Source organism: Mytilus galloprovincialis, chromosome 5 (assembly GCF_965363235.1).
Source record: "Mytilus galloprovincialis chromosome 5, xbMytGall1.hap1.1, whole genome shotgun sequence".
NCBI classification, from domain to species: Eukaryota; Metazoa; Mollusca; class Bivalvia; order Mytilida; family Mytilidae; genus Mytilus; species Mytilus galloprovincialis.
The window spans coordinates 689,689-708,633 of NC_134842.1; the positions used below are offsets into that span (position 1 = coordinate 689,689).

At 31.9% G+C, this 18,945-nt stretch overlaps 1 protein-coding gene across 1 annotated transcript in view; it reads left to right on the plus strand.

Moving 5' to 3' along the window:
• The window catches only part of LOC143076945 (uncharacterized), a 177,383-nt gene extending 163,890 nt beyond the window's left edge, over nucleotides 1-13,493 (plus strand). The window contains exons 7-28 of the mRNA XM_076252842.1: nucleotides 353-376; nucleotides 1,175-1,207; nucleotides 2,331-2,363; nucleotides 2,708-2,731; nucleotides 3,286-3,300; nucleotides 4,001-4,030; nucleotides 5,344-5,382; nucleotides 5,948-5,971; nucleotides 6,392-6,439; nucleotides 7,141-7,170; nucleotides 7,389-7,436; nucleotides 7,747-7,770; nucleotides 8,538-8,564; nucleotides 9,123-9,146; nucleotides 9,549-9,572; nucleotides 10,131-10,178; nucleotides 10,467-10,490; nucleotides 10,977-11,024; nucleotides 11,605-11,628; nucleotides 12,727-12,750; nucleotides 13,036-13,210; nucleotides 13,469-13,493. Coding sequence (XP_076108957.1) covers nucleotides 353-376; nucleotides 1,175-1,207; nucleotides 2,331-2,363; nucleotides 2,708-2,731; nucleotides 3,286-3,300; nucleotides 4,001-4,030; nucleotides 5,344-5,382; nucleotides 5,948-5,971; nucleotides 6,392-6,439; nucleotides 7,141-7,170; nucleotides 7,389-7,436; nucleotides 7,747-7,770; nucleotides 8,538-8,564; nucleotides 9,123-9,146; nucleotides 9,549-9,572; nucleotides 10,131-10,178; nucleotides 10,467-10,490; nucleotides 10,977-11,024; nucleotides 11,605-11,628; nucleotides 12,727-12,750; nucleotides 13,036-13,210; nucleotides 13,469-13,493 — 815 coding nt within the window. The remainder of the gene's footprint in view (nucleotides 1-352; nucleotides 377-1,174; nucleotides 1,208-2,330; nucleotides 2,364-2,707; nucleotides 2,732-3,285; nucleotides 3,301-4,000; nucleotides 4,031-5,343; nucleotides 5,383-5,947; nucleotides 5,972-6,391; nucleotides 6,440-7,140; nucleotides 7,171-7,388; nucleotides 7,437-7,746; nucleotides 7,771-8,537; nucleotides 8,565-9,122; nucleotides 9,147-9,548; nucleotides 9,573-10,130; nucleotides 10,179-10,466; nucleotides 10,491-10,976; nucleotides 11,025-11,604; nucleotides 11,629-12,726; nucleotides 12,751-13,035; nucleotides 13,211-13,468) is intronic.
• Nucleotides 13,494-18,945: the final 5,452 nt, after the last annotated feature.

Consider the following 18,945-nt stretch of genomic DNA (forward strand, 5'->3'; position numbering starts at 1 on the left):
ACAACTGTTTAAATAGTCTGTGGTCGTATCTGGTTTAAAATCACGATTTATACATGTTTCTCTCATTTGCAACAAATTCTATGTACATTAATGATGATTAAGAACATAGTTTTAACTAGTACAAGATAATTCAACTGCTTTCTTATAGATGGATGTATGTGTTATCCCTACAGACATTTTGAGTCATCTGTTGTATCAATGCATAAATGCAAATAAGAAAGTGAATCATTCAAGAAGTGTTAACAAATTGTTTCCAATACCATTGTGCTACAAGTTCATAGATTCTTTATACAAATTACCAGAAGTTTTAGAACATAATTCAGCAAATAAACATTTTTTTTGTCTTCTTCAGAAATTAAAGAGGATGCTATTTCAGGTAAGAAATTATAAACAAAGTGTAAAATAGCTAATTGATCTCCATTCATACAACAACTAATTGTATAGAGCAATACTATCTGCAAATAAAGATGTATGTCCGTCCGATAACTGTTTGACTTAATTTAGAAAAAAAAAATGTAAGATAGATATTGGTGTTAAAGAAAAGGCGAAATAAGTGCCTTTAATGTATCCAACATTTTATTGACAATATTCTGTACTTGCTGCAGTTTGTAACGTTTTGAAACGCTTTAAGTATTCAAACATGCTCATGTTATGTCACTTTTTGGAAAGTTTTCTGTAGCAATGAACTTTTTCTAAATCATCGGCCCAAACCGGTAGTTGGGCAGACTATCTTTCAATAAAATGTGTGTTCTGCTTCTAGATTATGTTATACTAGTGTTTGAACATTAATTTTAAGAAAATGCTTTTGAAATTTTGAGTTATTTCAATCTTGATTAGTTTACAGCTTGAATTAAAATGTACTGAATGTTAATCGATTATTCAAATTAGATCCACTTCCTTTTGGAAATGACTATCGTAATGACTAGTCTCCTTTGCAGATCTACGCTGTATGGAAAATACAATCTAAACATAACACGAGACAATAGTTTGAACTTTCTACGTTGTGCTTTTATTGGTACTCCCCAAACATGAGTGAGATATATGTGTGTGTACCTTATAACGGTTCGTTCGTTGTATTTTATGTGACTGTTGCTATTTTTTTTCTTTCTTTTTGAACTGTAACAATTAATGTCGGAACAAACAGTGTATTAAATGCACAAATATTCATTGATAGATCAAGAAGAGATTTCAGCATACAATAGTGAAGGTAAGAATTCTTAATTGGTCAACAAGTTAAGTACCAAATAATGTTTTGCATATAAAGTTTGAACAAGCTGGAAAGCAAAGAGAACAGCATTCTCGTATCAAATAAATACGAAATGTTGGGTAAACATCATAATTGTCAATTCATTTTAACACACACGAAAATCACCGATGATCAAGAAATAAAGTTAAAAAACTACAACACATAATCAAAGAAATCATCCAACCCCTTGGTTTAGATGTATATATGTGTTATCACAACGTATATCTGATTGATATGTTGTATAAATGCTGAAATTCAATAAAAAAAAAAGGGAATCCGTCTAGAACTGTTAATACACTGTTTCAAGTACCAATTCATTTACATTAGATGAAAGTGTACCAAGAATTTTAAGATTGCGTTGCCCGAAGTTTTTGAAAATGATTGAGCATGCGGAGTCTGTAACGTTATGAATTTGTTAACGTTTAAAAACATGCTCATTTCATAGCATTATTTTTCTCTTCAGGTAGTTGGTGTGCTTATCTCGGTTTCAGTTTTTTACCCAGATTCTGTTTCGCCGAATCGACAAATGACTAATGAACAGCGGTATATCACTGTTGTGTTGCACTTTTTTGGAAAAGTTTTTACTTGTAAAAGAGTTATGCACGATAACGTACTATCCATCTATTTTCAAACATGACGTGAATAATAAGAAATCTAAACCTTTAGAATAATAAAGGTTTACATTCATGACTTTTTAATGACCTATTTCAAAATTTCTAATACGATTGTTTGATATGAAAAGTTAAGAAACCAATTTCACATATAACTTTGAAAGCTAACATGTGTAATTAATACTAGTGGCCTGACAGTATCTTCTTCTTTCAGAAAGGATCATGTCAATTTCTAATAGTGTGCATTGCGAAAACATGATTTCAACACTGAGCTCAATACAACTTTCAATTTCTAAGAGTTGACATTCAAGGATAATGACCGTTATGTTGCCTTCTTAAGGCATGTTTTCCCATTTATTATTTCGTAATGCAAATTTTTACAAAACTACTTTAATAAATTCTGTCGTATTGAACTGGTAAAGCATCATGTCGTAAACAATCAATATAGTAAATGCACAATTTTTTATTGGTAGAAGAAGAAGGAAAGACATCAGAACATATGGATGGTAAGGACTCTAAGTTGGCCAATAGTTCAAGTTTTTAATTATGCCTTAATGTTATCATCATTGACATCTGTGATGTTTTGAGTATCAACTTTTACCAGGTTGAAAAGTAAAATAACATGCACGCTCACGCTTTAAATTTTGCATAGCAGAGAAAAAAAAATCAACTTATTTGTTAAAGACACCTGATTCATCTTTTGTATCAATGCGTTAAGGCAAGGAAGAAGGGAAATCTGTCGTGAACTGTTAATAAATTGTCCCATGTACTAATTTATTTACATCAGATAATAGTTTTATGATTTCTGAACATAATGGTTGAGTAATAATTCAATTTTCTTTTTCATCAGAAAATGAAGAGCAGGAATTCTCAGGTGAGAACTGTTAACCAAAATGTGAGACGGTAAATGTATCTTCATTCATACTATTTTAATATATAAAGGAAGAATAATAGGAGTATACCCGATAAGGAAGGTTTTGAACATGGTCAAAATGAATAATTATGATTTAAATCAATACAGTAAATACACAATGATTGCCTTTGATATTTCATGAAGAAACAAGTGAACTAATTCGGTTTAGATGTATACGAATTGAGATTGTAAATCAAAACCGTAGTCAAATTTCATTCTTCATTGTCTCTTATTTGTGCACGGCATTGTGCATTTCATTGATAATTTACAGTTACAGTTTAGCATCAGTAGTTCAAATATGTTCAAAGAAACATGAAAGACGACACGAATGGAAAAAAGCAGACATAGAATAATAAAAGCGTCTTATCGATTAATATTTGTTACACTTTTTTTTTTTTTTTTTTTTTATCTTTATGGTTAGTTGCTTCCGCAGTCATTGCATATTGCAATGATTTGTGAGAGCTGTCTGCAATGTTTTATAATGTTATTCTAAACATTCATTTACTAAATTGTAGAAATGTATCCAGCAAGTAAGTAAATGTTACAGCTACACATACATATAACTATCGATTCCACTTCTTCATCAAACATGTTAGAAACTTGCATAAAAGTCTCAGTTTTGCACTGCTTGATAGATTGTTATTATATCTTATTTTAAAATAAAGACAACAGTAGTATACCGATGTTAAAAACTCATAATTAAAAAAAAAATCCGGGTCATAAACCAAAACCGAGGGGAGTGCATTAAATACAAGAGAATGACGACACACCATTAAAATGTAACACACACAGAAACGAACTAAGCATTAGACAAAATCCGATGAGAATAAAAAATATAAAAAACAAAATTGCAGCAAAATAATTTATAGTCATACAATATCGTTTATTGAAAAAATTAAAAAACACATAAAAGACTTTCCTAGATAAGAGGTAAAACAAACAACACAATAGTATCCACTTGGTTCTAGCATTTCAAAAGAAATGGTGGATGAACATTAATATTCAAGATTGTAACCAATAAAACAATAGTGTTTTGATGGTGTATGAATGTCCAAATATATTAAATTTCAAAGCAGACAATATTGTGTTCAAATCAAATCAACAGAATTAGTTTGTACCTATGCATCATTGTACCATGGTGTCTTTTTTTGACAATTCCAACACTTCAATATTAGCTGTTTTTGGAAATTAAGTTAATTTTGATAATTGTTTCATGTTTTTTGTTTGCAGGTCTCGTTTTTGGTCGAAAAAAGAAGAAGAGTAAGTTGTTTTCAGTTCAATTAGAAATCTTTAAACAGAAACATGGTGTATAATACGTATAGCAATCAGGCAAAGAAGGCTGAATAATCTTTCATTTCAATTGTTCGCTTAGGTGTTTTGAAGAATGCAAAACATTATAAATTTGGATGTTAGTTTTAATAAAACATTGACACATTTTAAAAAGACTATTTTAAAATGTACACTTATTATCGTCTCCAGAAATATACAGCTGCAGTCTGAGTGCAGTTTTGTTTAGTAAAGTCGTTTCTTATATTAATTGAAAAAATGTAGTAAAGTAAGGTAGTAATTTCATCATGTACCAGCAGATTTCCGTTAAGCTTATGGATACGTACAGCTATTTGCACATTGCAATGAACATCAAATTTTTAAAAGAGAATTCCGCCTTAACAAACATAGCAAAGAAATTATATAAATATATGTTACAGCAATATTCATTTCTGTTTGAATTTTGTGTAAAAAATAAATCATTACAATCTTTCTTACCTTTAATATCCGTTTTGTAATTATGAGACTGACTGTTATACATGTCATTCATGTTTTGTACACGAAAAACGTATGAACTTTTTACATGTCACAAGATGTATCTCCCATCGGAAATAATTTCAGCTATCAAAAAGTAAAATCACAAAAATACCAAAATCCAATAAATATTAAAAACGGAAAGTTCCTAATCATATGGAAAAATCAAAAGCTGAAACAATATTCAATATTTGTGGTTAGTATTAAATTATTTTCTAATGTTTCTCGATATCTATATCCCCTCCAAACTAACAAATGTGGTCGTGTTCGTCTTATTTTAATTTGCAAGTTTACCAGCACACTCTGTTTACTTGATTTTAATTATGCTCGGGGTTCACTTATTGGCTCGGTCGATGCCACTGCTGGTGGACGTTTCGTCCCCGAGGGTAACACCAGCCTAGTAGTCAACACTTCGGTGTTGACATGAATATCAATAATGTGGTAATCTTTATAAATTTCATGTTTACAAAACTTTGAATTTTTCGAAAAACAAAGGATTATCTTATCCGAGGCATATATTACCTTAGCCGTATTAACCTTTATTTTTTCGAATTTTGGGTCCTCACTGCTCTTCAACTTTGTACTTGCTTGGCTTATACATATTTTGATGTGAGCGTCACTGTTGGAACTTGTATGGACGAAACGCACGTCTGGTGTACAAAATTATAATCCTGGTACCTTTGCAAACTATTCGGACAGTCTTGTTCTTTTTGTCTTTGACACATTCATCCATATCCATTCTTAATTAAAATGTTTTAACTAAATTATTTTAGATATTGCAGAAAATGACAGTTGGCTGAGGCACATACTTAGTAAGTAGATTAAAACATTTAACTAAATGAAAATTATAACATATCATTTCTATTCAGCAGATCGTATCTTTGTTTTCAACTACATCAGTTTCGAACCAATTCATTAGGAAAAACAACTGGGAAAGCTTGCCTACTAAAGCAATTGCAAATGAGACAACTCTCCACAGAGACCAAAATGACAGAAATTAACAACTATAGGTCAACATACGACAACCACTGAATCAAAAATCAAGTTTCGAAAATCCACCAAATTAAACTTACCAACTACGTTAGATATACTCCCTACAGATACGGAACTACACAGTGAAGAACACTCTAGGTGGTAAAGAGGAGTGAATAAGGCAGTTTTGAATTTGAACTTAAAATTGTATTTTAACTGGTAACGAAACGCAAGAAAAAAAATCATGGAAGAATATTTTACCGTTTCAAGAGGGTTACTAAATAACTAAAAAGTTATATATTGTCAGTACAGATAACGTAAAATTCCTGAAAGTGTTTCCTTGTGCTTGTTTTTATTTTCTTTTTTATGCATTAAATTTGACATTCGCATTGTTATATATTTCAGGTCAGGTTGAACCACAGCCATCTGGTAAATTTTTTTTTATATATTGGTTTAAAGCGCAAAGTGTGATGTTAACAAAACAGCAAACATCGACAGTTCTTTTCTATCAAATAAAATAAAATAATGTGTAAAGATGTATGAGAAGATGATTTCAATAAAGTTTAACTGGTGTCTGACTTCCTTGCATACTCATTTATACATGTAAACAAAAGCACATTTTAATTAGATAGCATTAATGTCTAAACCGTCTGATAATTAACAAAATATTTTTTTTTATTTCAGAATGTAAAAATGAGGCAAACATATTTGATTACACTTAATGCTGTCTACAATACACATTTGTCATATGAACCACCTACAACATATTGTAACTAATTTGTTATAACTTTGTACAGTTTTGATTGCTACTTTTTCTCTGTCATAATAATCTTTTTTTTCATATCATAGTGTCAGATATCCTAACTGCAGCCTCCAAAGTCATGAAAAGAAAAAGTAGTAAGTTTATCCTTATCTCGATATAAACACATATGCAACTGCATTGTAAATATAGTCAATTGCTGGTAATTGTGAATGAATAACGTCATATTGAATGTGAATGTCGATTTATATGACCCTACTGTAACAGTGTAAATGGAATTTATGGCAGAATATTCAACGTTGTTTACATGTTACACGACAGAAATAATGTTCAAGTGGAGCATGTTAACTGATACATACACACTTAGCAGATCGTGAATTGTTTTCTAACTACAACAGTATCGAATCAACACATTGGAAAAGATAACTTGGAAAGTCTGCCTACTGAAGGAAACATGTTACCAACAATCCTAAACAGTAGAAAAAAATCCACCAAATGAAACCTACCAATTATTTTAGATAAACTTCTTTATATACACTTCTAAAAGAGGGACGAAAGATACCAAAGGGACAGTAAAACTCATAAATCTCAAACAAATTGACAACGCCATGGCTAAAAATGAAAAAGACAAACAGACAAACAATAGTACACATGACACAACATAGAAAACTAACAATAAACAACAAGAACCCATGCATACTATTCTTTCATTATCTCCCTAACATAAAATGTAACACTTGAACTTTCTTAATTTCAAGTGAATAAAAGTAGTTTACTTGTGTCCTATATGTTGTTGTCCTTCTTGATATGAATAATCATTTTTTTGTATACATTATAGGCCAATTTTCACCAGCAAGTTCTATTCCAGGTAAGTTTTATTCAGATAGCATTCAAAGCTTATGCACTTTTTTCAATCTATGATTTCAAAGTGTAATAACTGAGGCAACCACTTTATTTTAATAACATTAAATCGGTCTTAAATACATCATGCAGTGTCAATATGAGCTACCTGTTACATATGGTATCTATTTGGGAACCATTTTAAATACGTTTGCTCTGCTTAACATTCTAATTTTCATATTTCAGGGTTTAAGTCAGTAGCTTCTGGCTCCGGACTACAGTCAATGAGAAGTAGTAAGTTTATTCATATTTCTATATAAACAGATACGGAATTACACAGTAAAGAAAATGTCTAGATGTTAAGGGGCTATGAAGACAGTTTCGAATTTTAAGCGGTTACGAAACGTTAGAAAAATTAATCATGGGAGGATATTTTGCCGTTTTAAGAGAGCATCCTAATGACAGAAAAAATGATTATTGTCAGTTCAGACTACGTTACCTGATACAAATATATATTCATGAAAATAACTGAAAGGGTTATCTTGTACCTTTTTTTTTCTCTTTTATGCATTACATTTGACATTCGCAGTGTTGTATATTTCAGGTCAAGTTGAACATCAGCCATCTGGTAATATTTTGTTTGTATTGTTTTAAAGGCTCATTTGAAAGTATGATGTTAACAAAACAGCAAACATCGACAATTCTTTTATATCAAATACACTAAATAAAGGCAACAGTAGTATACCGCTGTTCAAACTCATAAATCCATGGACAAAAACCAAAATCGGGGTAACAAACTAAAACTTTCGGAAACGCATAAATATAAGAGGAGAACAACGACACAACACTACAATGTAACTAACACACACAGAAACGGACCAAGCATCAGACAAAATCCCACGAGAATAACAAATATAACATCAAAACCAAATACATGAATTTGGGATAGACAAGTACCGTGACACGTCTTATCGCAATGTCAATTTACACTCAAAAATAAGAGAAAACAAACGACGCAACGTTAAATTGTAACACACACAGAAACGAACTATAATATAACAATGGCCATATTCCTGACTTGGTACAGGACATTTTTAAAGGAAAAAATGGTGTCATTTGTAAAGATGTATTAGAAGATAATTTGAATAAAATTTAACTGATACCTGAACAGTGTACACAAGTTTTCTACTTTTTTGACTTCAGAATGTAAAAATGAGGCAAACATATTTAATAACACTTAATGCTGTCTTCTATATACAATGCAATTGTTAAATGAACCACCTATAACATATTGTATCTAATTGGTTATAACTTTGTACAGTTTTGATTGCTACTTTGTCACTGATATAGTGTTTTTTTTTATATATATCACAGTGTCAGATATCCTAATTGCAGCCTCTAAAGTCAATAAAAGAAAAAGTAGTAAGTTTATCCTATCAAGACATAAACACACATGTAACTGCATTCCACATATGTTCCATTGGTAGCAAATATGAATGAACAAGGCCAAATTGAATGTGAATGTCGATTTACATGGCTGTACGAAAACAGTGTAATTGGAATTTATGAGCGAATATTCAACTATTATTTACATGTCATACGACTAAATTATCAAGTTTAAGTCATTGTAAGTAGAGTATGTTAACTGATCCACATGTACTTTTTACGGGTGCCGCATGTGGAGCAGGATCTGCTTACCCTTCCGGAGCACCTGAGATCACCCCTAGTTTTTGGTGGGGTTCGTGTTGTTTATTCTTTAGTTTTCTATGTTGTGTCATGTGTACTATTGGTTTTCTGTTGGTCTTTTTCATTTTTAGCCATGGCGTTGTCAGTTTGTTTTAAATTTATGAGTTTGACTGTCCCTTTGGTATCTTTCGTCCCTCTTTTGAATGTACGATTTATCAATCTATATAATTTTCTTGTATTTGGAATGTTTAGTTTCATTTATTTTATCTGATATGCAAGTTTTGTTTATTTTAGGCCAAGGTGAACGACAGCCAACTGGTGAGCTATTTCTTTTCCAATGGTCTTTAAATTCAAATGAAAGCGTGATTTTAATAAGCAAACGTTGACATTACTATTCTATTAGAATCATTTGTAATAATCTTTATAAACATCAGTCGATCAATTGAAGTTTGATATGGAAGTATATTTTTTTATTTAAGTGCCATCTGACATTGGTTTGTGCAAACAGTTCTATAAGATTGATAGGATAATATTCAACAGCTCTACGCGGAGGCGGTTTACCCAAGTACTGAAAAATATGACTTTCTGAATGAAGTGGCTAAACAAAATGATACACACAAACTTACAGATGTAATATATATCAATGTAAATAATGTCATTGTGTTCAGAATTTCTGGTTTGATCTATTGATTTTGACATCCAAAGTATTGTTTTTTTCAGGTAACTACCAAATACAGCCGTCTGGTAAGTTTTCTTTAATACTATTTAAAGCTGTATTTATATCACTACATACTAATGCAAAGAAAAAAGCAAACATTAACAGTACTATTCCCTCAACTTTGTTGGTAATTATGTAAATAAAGATCAATAGATACATTTAATTATGAACTATTGATTTTTTATGCATTTTTCATTGTTGTGTGCTTACAGTAAAATACAGATTTAAAGGAGAAAATTCCACAGTCATATGCGTGTTACTAAAGTACTAAACAACTGTTCTTGTGTTTGGATTTGTAATCCATGACATCCGAAATGTTGTAAATTTCAGGTAAACTAAACCACAGCCAATAGGTAATTTGTTTTCCAGATCATATTAAAAGGTCAAATTGAAGTGTGTTGTTAACTAAAGAGCAAACATCGACAGTTCCTTTCTACCAAATTAAAAAAAAAAATATATGCTGTATTAAATACATCAGTTTTCATATGAGTCACTTATACATTATGCCTCGAATTTGTTAAAACTTTATATAATTTTGTTTTCTACTTTTTCTCTGACATTGTCATTGTATTTTTATATTCTAGTGTTTGATGTCCTAAATGCATCCTCAAAAGCACCGAAAAGAAAAAGCAGTAAGTTGTTTATACATATGTTGTAATGAACACATATACAGCTGCAATATATATAACCTCACTGTTAAATGTGAATGAGTATGGTAGTTTTGTATGTGAATGCATGGCTGTATGCTAACAATACAATTAGAACATTATTGTGTGTTAACATTTGAGAGAAAAAAATTTAACTGTCGAAATGTCTACGGTTACACGTGTGTTACTAAATTATTGAACAAGTTTCCTTATGTTCATATTTTTCTTCGTTTTCGCCATTACATCTGATATCCGCGTTGTTGTATATTTCAGGTCAAGTTATACAACAGCCATCTGGTAGGTATTTTTCAGATCATATTAAAAGTTTAAATTGAAGTGCAATGTTAAAGACAGCAAACATCGACGAAACTACTCTATCAAATCAAAATTATAATTAGTAAAGATGCATTTTGACATACGAAGATAAATTTAATGAAGTTAACATTTCCACTGACCTCTATGCATATCGTCTGCCTGTAACAACCATTCCAATTAGATAACATTTATGTTTATTATGATTGCTTGATTGTAAACAAAGTAGATAATAGCACATAAATACAATGATCTACCGATGCCTTTACACGTGCGCTTTTCAAGTGTTTCTTAATTTGTTGAATTCAGAATGAAAAAACAATCATTTGAAATAACATTTCATGCTTTTTAAAATACAACATGCAATTTTCACATGAGCCACCTGTAACTTATTTAATGTTATTGGTTCAACTTTACATAGTTTTGATTGATATTTTTTTCTGACATGGCATTTGTTTCTTTATAATATAGGGTCAAATGTTGTTAAAACAGCCTTGAAAGAAATGGAAGGAACAAGTAGTAGGTTTATCTATATGACGTTATAAGCACATATAAAACTGCAAAGTACATGAACATGACAGTATTAAACATGCAAAGAGTACATTTAAGATTTGGGAAAATATTCACCAGTTATAAAATATTAATTTTTACAATATTTTATAACTGACATTGTTGTGTGCTAACAGGTAAAAATAGAACTATAGGCGTATATTGCAAAGTTATACGTGTACGTGTAAAATACTAGAATATATGACTTTTTCAATGAAGACTTTAAGTAAACTTTCGGGATGTTGCTGTAAACCAACTTATTTCTGCGAACAATTTGTATTTGGCGAGGTAGGAGAGAAGAACAATAAAACAAATATAAATTGTCTCAAAAGTGAATATCTTGGATCTCTTTGTCTAATTACTTAAAGTAAATTTGAAAATAGCGAAATTAAAACGCCGCGAATTCTATTAGAATGAGCTTAACAAAAAAAAAAGTATCCGCGAAAATAAATTGGTTAACAGCATATGTATACATGTCAATTATTCCTTGTGTTTAGACTTTTTGGTTTTCTCTTTTTATATCATACATCCCAATTCCGGCATATTTCAGGTAAAGTTGACGTACAGCCTTCTGGTAAGTTTTTTCCAGACTGTATGTAAAGCTCTGATTTAGTTATCATTAAAATAATCTAGCAAATATCGACCCTACGACTCAATCATAATCATTTGAAATTATTTGTTTTAATATCACACGACGAATTTAGGTTAACAAATGAATATTTATTTTAAGTTAAATTTTATATTGGTTTGTTTTAAACATAAGATTAAATTTAGACTTTTCAACAGTTATACGCGTATACATATTACCGAATTTACTGGAAAAAGAGGCTATGTAAACTGATACACACATCAATTAAATCCGTTCTAATTAATGTGTACTAAGGAATAATTACCACAGGGACGAAGGTGTAGATTAACGAGGTTAGACTTTCTAACAGTAGTTCTGCGTTCCAAATTAACTAGGTATGTTTTTTTTTATTTTTTTTTCCATGTATATCTATTATATAGTCATTTTATAGAATTTACTGTTTGCAAAATTTGAACTATTCTAAATGATAAGGATATTCTTATCCGAGGCAGGTAACCTCAGTCGTATTGTTACAATTTTTTGGAACTGTTGGTCCTCAGTGCTCTTCAATTTTGAACATGTTTTAGTTTTCAATCTTTTTTTCATCTGGGCGTCACTGGTTAGTCTGGTGTGGACGAAACGCGCGAAACGCGTATTACATTTTAAACCTAGTACCCTTTGTTGGCTATTATTCGTGTATTTCTCTGTTCTTTAGTTTCTTTTAATTTTTTGTATTGTAGTCCTGTCATCTAATGTTGTCATTTTGATGTTATATTTAATATTGTCATTAAAGCGGGAGGCTTGGCATGCCACAAAACAAGGTTAACACCACCATTTGTCCCCCTTAAAATGTCCTGTATCAAGTCAAGAAAATTGTCATCGTTATATAATTGTTCGTTTCCGTGTGTGTGTAACATTCCAGTTTTGTGTTTCTGTTGTGTCGTAGTTCTCTTATATTTGATGCGTTTCCATCAGATTTAGTTGGTAACCCGGATTGTTTTTTTTTCTTTATTGATTTATGAATTTCGAAGAGCAGTATACTACACTTTCTTTTCCATATTTTGCAATAATTATGTTGTAAGATTGTGTACGTTTTTTTTCCAGCATCATGTCATTCAAACAGTAAAGGTAAGGGCTTTTAACAATTTTCCTTGTAAACATATATCTTCGAAAGTTCAAGATTTCATAATACTATGTTACCAACACATTTTCGTTTGAGGAGAAACATAAGGATTTTTTCCACCTGATCTTACAATATTCTCACTCATTTGCATTACACATTGTATTACATGTTAATAAACTTTAATTTCCGGAGAATTCATCTGTAGGTATCGGAGCACAGCAGTTCAGAATAACGAAAGAAACACATATCGGTGAATATTTAACCTTTTTATCTGTTTTAACTTATTACAGTTTGTTTTAACAAAGAACAGACTAAATTTGTGAGATCCTTTGCTGTCAAACTGAATTGGACTGTAAACGAAACTGCCTTACGAACAATGATTTCCAAAGGGGTGCAACAAGGAGTGTTCAAGGAGGAGGAATTCACAGTGTCCCAAATAAGGGACAAGGTGAAAAACCTGAGAAAGTAAGTTTATTGTAATACTGTAATATATTTTAAATGTAATGTGCTTCATGCTTGGTCCAATTGTTCAGTGTTAGACATGTATGGTCACTTAAATTCTACTGCATTCAAGCATATGAGTTTTAAATTTCACTTTGACACTTTTCACGCGACAGACTCTGTTTTATGACATGAACAAAAACATTTCTAGATTGATCGATTATTTCATAAACCATTCGATATACCACACATGTTATACAATTAATATTTTTTTCGTTTCAGGCAGCCATTAAAGCACTCTCTGTAAATAAAGGCAACAGTAGTATACCGCTGTTCAAAACTCATAAATCCATGGACAAAAAACAAAATCGGGATAACAAACTAAAACCGAGGGAAACGCATTAAATATAAGAGGAGAACAACGACATAACACTAAAATGTAACACATATAGACAAAATCCCACGAGAAAAACAAATATAACATATATATATAACATCAAAACCAAATACATGAATTTGGGATAGACAAGTACCGTGACACGTCTTATCGCAATGTGAATTTACACTCAAAAATAAGAGAAAACAAACGACACAACGTTATAATGTAATACACACAGAAACGAACTATAATATAACAATGACCATATTCCTGACTTGGTACAGGGCATTTTTAAAGGAAAAAATGGTGGGTTGATTAATAGACATTTACTTGTAAGCACGTAACGCTACAAGAACGACCATGATGTCCCATACAGATTTTAACATTGTGACAGTCCTCATTTCTGTTAAATGATTTATATGTTTTTCTACAACGATGCATTAAAAACATCTTAAAGCCTGTCTTATTGACAGTGTTGCATTTTAACATTTATTTATCCCACTTGTTGTATGCACGATTCATTGAACTTTGTGACAATAATGGTTTACATATTTTCCAACTTATTTATATAGTTTATAGGTAAAGTGCCTCTTAAATGCACATTGTTATACGTGATTAGATGTAGTCTATTGATTTCTTTTTCTTTACTAGCATGCTTTAACGTGAGACATTTTCATCTATACAGAACAAGTATTAGATTATAATGTGTTTGATCTCATTAAAATAAAATTAATTAAAATGAATATTGTATACTGAGTCTGAAATGCATCAATTTATATGGGAATATTCTGAGTGTCATGTTGTTTCTTGATAGGGACTGCAGGGGGTTCAAACATAATATTCTCTTGAATAGTAGAATGACTGTTTTCTTCGTCTGTAGTATATAATAGCCCTTGCTCCAAGATATGTAACCTGATTTGACACACTTTGTATGTTAGACGCACAATAGGTCAATCTTAATTTGTTTTTCCTGGTTTTAGGAATAAAATATTCTTTCAGTTACTAGTAAAAGCAAAACTACAGAGAAAGCCTACCGACACTTTTCGTTTTTCGAATGTGTTACCGTCAATATCTGTGACGGTGCTTTATGTCAAATAATTGCAGACTTTAAGTACAGGAGATACAAAAAAACATGTCTCTTGCCCTGTTTTACAATTTATTAATTCCTTTATATTGGGAGTAAGATTTATTGTTATTTTACAAATGGAGTTATGATGTCATTTTCACTAGATTTTCTTTTAGTTGCAACTAAACTGTACCGACAGAAATACAATAATATACATTATAAGGTCTTTGCATCGGAACTAAACACATTTATTCTAAAAACAGTTGTTGGCATGACACGGGTTATGTTCTTCTCATATATGTTATGATGGTATGATACTAAACCCCTAACGGGAAGGATTGTGCCTGATGTTCATATGATGAAATCATAATCTTTCAGTCAGTTTAATTGAAGTCTGGAGCTGGCATGTCAGTTAACTGCTAGTAGTCTGTTATTATTTATGTATTATTGTCATTTTGTTTATTTTCTTTGGTTACATCTTCTGACATCAGACTCGGACTTCTCTTGAACTGAATTTTAATGTGCGTATTGTTATGCGTTTACTTTTCTACATTGGTTAGAGGTATAGGTGGAGGGTTGAGATCTCACAAACATGTTTAACCCCTGCCGCATTTTTGCGCCTGTCCCAAGTCAGGAGCCTCTGGCCTTTGTTAGTCTTGTATTATTTTAATTTTAGTTTCTTGTGTACAATTTGGAAATTAGTATGGCGTTCATTATCACTGGACTAGTATATATTTGTTTAGGGGCCAGCTGAAGGACGCCTCCGGGTGCGGGAATTTCTCACTACATTGAAGACCTGTTGGTGACCCTCTGCTGTTGTTTTTTATTTGGTCGGGTTGTTGTCTCTTTGACACATTCCCCATTTCCATTCTCAATCTTATTTAAAACAAGATTGCAGGGAAACATTCCACATTCATCTCAAATATATGAACATTACATGACAAATGATACTTGTGTACACACATTTCGATTGACCCATGTGTGATTAAAATATCTATAGTTCTAGGGAGATGTGGTTTGAGTGCAAATAAGACACTTTTCAATCAAACTTAACTGTATCTGGCGAAACGTTTAGGAATTTTGGTCCTCAATGCTTTTCAACTTCGTGCTTATTTGGCTTTTTAAACGTTTTTAGATTCGAGCGTCACTGATGAGTCTGTTGAAGACGAAACGCACGTCTGGTTTATATACTAAATTTAGTCCGGATATCTATGATGAGTTTATTCACAATTATGAAAGTAAACCATTTTAGGTCAAGGAACGGTCTTCAACGCGAAGCCAACGCTCACACCTAACAACAAGCTTTCAACGGGCAACACAATTACTAGTGTAAGACCATTCAAACGGGAAAACCAGTGGTCTAATTTAAATTAAAAAAAGTATCGATAAACAATATGAACCAATTAACCAAACGGTTTGCTTAGAAATAGGGAAAATACCTCGTCACAATTGTATCTGATGTTAAAAAAAGAATATAAAAATCAAAACAAAATAAACCGAATCAGCAGTTGTTTCATAATTCGAAAATAAACTAACAACGCCATGGCCAAAAAATGAAAGACAAACAGACAACAATAGCACACACAACATAGAAAACTAAAGAATAAGCAACACGAACCCCATAAAAAAACTAGGGATGATCTCAGGTGCTTCGGATGGGTTGGCAGATCCTGTGCCATATGTGACACCCGTGGTGTTGCTTATTTTATAACAAATCCGGTAAATAGTCTAATTCGGTAGGTCATATTCCTGAAGGGAAAGGGGAATTTATAGCTTGTAAACTGTAAGTGATTGACACACATATTCTATAGAAATGGTCACAAGAAAATTTAACAACTGTTGTAACAGTCGATATACCTACCCCTAAACTATAGATATGCTTGTATAGGACAATAAAACAAATAAAATGAAATATAGGGGAAGTCCATTAGGGTCACCCCGATTTTCCTGTTTAAAAACTTGTAAACGTTCAAGATCCCAACCCCTTAACCACAACTATTCTAGTATGGGACTATAAAACAAATCAAATAAAATATATGGAAGTGCAGGGGGTAACTCAATCCCCTCATATTTGCAAATTTGTAAACAGTCGAGATCCCCAACCCTAAATCATATATCATCTTGTATAGGACAATAAAACAAATCAAATGAAAAATAGGTCAAGTCCCTGGGGACACCTAAACACCTCATGCTGAAAAACATGAAAATGATTGAGATATCCGCCTCAAAACGATTATTTTGTACAGGACAATACACCTATCAAATTAGATAACAAGGAAAGGGGGGGGGGGTCAGTCAAGCTTTTTTTTCTGATAAGTCGTGATCACCACCCTGAAACAATACATATGCTTGTAAAGGACAACAGAACATATCAAATGAATTAAAGTGTGAGTTCTCTTGGGATCCCCCCTTTGGAGTATTTGTAAACGGTCGAGATCTTTACTCCTAAACCATATAATTTTACTCTTCGTCATTTCAAGACGATTTGAATGTCATGCATGTTCAATTCCTTAACCTCACCTAAAGACCAAACCAATTTGTATTGGACAGTGTCAGGCGACTATGGGGATGGCATAGATAGAGGGATATATTATGGTTGTGTATGGCTGGTGTATGCAAATAGAGGTGTTATAGTTAGGGTTATGGTTAGGTAGAACATTGCTTTTCTCTCAAATATTGATTGTACAGTGTGCCTTTGAACGGTATGTTCAAACAGGTAAAGAATGGTCAAGCATGTGTAGGATAAAATCAAGAAGAGAAATTTGCTTACAGTTCAGAATTGCTAAAAAGTGGATCTAGAGGATGGGACCTTATTGGTACATGTGCTGTGAATTCATATATTTTCGTTGGTAGCAATTGTCCTGGATTGCAGACAAAATGCCTTTTCGTGGATATGTGATTTTGTGGTTTTGTAAAAGTCCGCTTACAACCTAATAGACGCTATGTTTTAGTTGAACATCTAAATTCGAAGTCAGGGGCGTTACTTAAACAAGTATTTTCTTTAAGTTACTTATATTAGTATTTTTTGTTTATGAAAATAAAAAAATACTTAATAGTGTTATTTTACATTTCAATAAAAGCATAGACTTAATGTAGTTTTCATGAATTTTTACATCATTTTATATCATAAAATAAAGAATGAATGATATTTGAAACTAGTATAGAGATAAAGGGTTACTTAAAAAAAATATTACTTGAATAGGTTATTTTTATACATTTACAATTTTTTTTAGTAATAACACTTATTTAAGGAACAGGTGTAATTGATTTGGTTTACAAGTTATAACTGTCTTCAAGTCTTGATTCATTCACAAGTATCTATCTATTTATATCAATATACCTTCAGGATTTTGGAGGAAAATGATAATTTAATAGTCCCAAGAGACCAATTGTTGATCCAGAAGCGTCGGTATGAAAGATAAGTGCGTCAGAAATCTAATTAGTGTTTCAGAAGGATAAGATTTTATAATTCATGAGAAAAATAACCAGATGACTGTCAAAATTTGTCAAAGCTATTAAAATCTGTATTACTGGACACCTATGAAAACAATATTCAGAAAAGTTATTTTCATAAGTAGTATTTGAAAAAGCCTCGTTTTCAACATTACCTGAATAGGTAATTTTAATGGTTACTTGTTTAAGTAATGCCCCTGACTGGTTTACCTGCTATTCAACAAATAATAATGATTCCGTAGTATCACTGAAGTATACAGCCGCACTTTCCGACCTCACTGAAGAAACTCCGAAACTATAACTGATAAAACATGCAGTATTTACAATAGGCGTGCTTTATTAATGAAAATACTATTCCTTTGGATCATTTTTTTAATCTCAATCCTATCGGAGAACTGGATCATGTTGAGTTTAAGGCTTGTTTGACAAAACTTACTACACCTGAAGGTTTGATGAGCTTTCCTCACCTAAGGCTTGTTCGACAAAAAAAACTGCACCTGAAGGTCTGATGAGCTTTCCTCACCTTAGGCTTGTTAGACAAGAATTACTGCACATGAAACTTTGATGAGCTTTCCTCACCTAAGGCTTGTTCGACAAAAATACTGCACCTGAAGGTTTGATGAGCTTTCCTCACCTACGGCTTGTTCGACAAAAAGTACTGCACCTGAAGGTTCGATGAGCTTTCCTCACCTAAGGCTTGTTCGACAAAAAATATTACCCTGAAGGTTCGATGAGCTTTCCTCTCCAAAGGCTTGTTCAATAACAATTGCTACACCTGAAGGTTCGATGAGCTTTCCTCACCTAAGGCTTGTTCGACAAAAAAATACTGCACTTGAAGGTTCGATGTGCTTTCCTCACCTA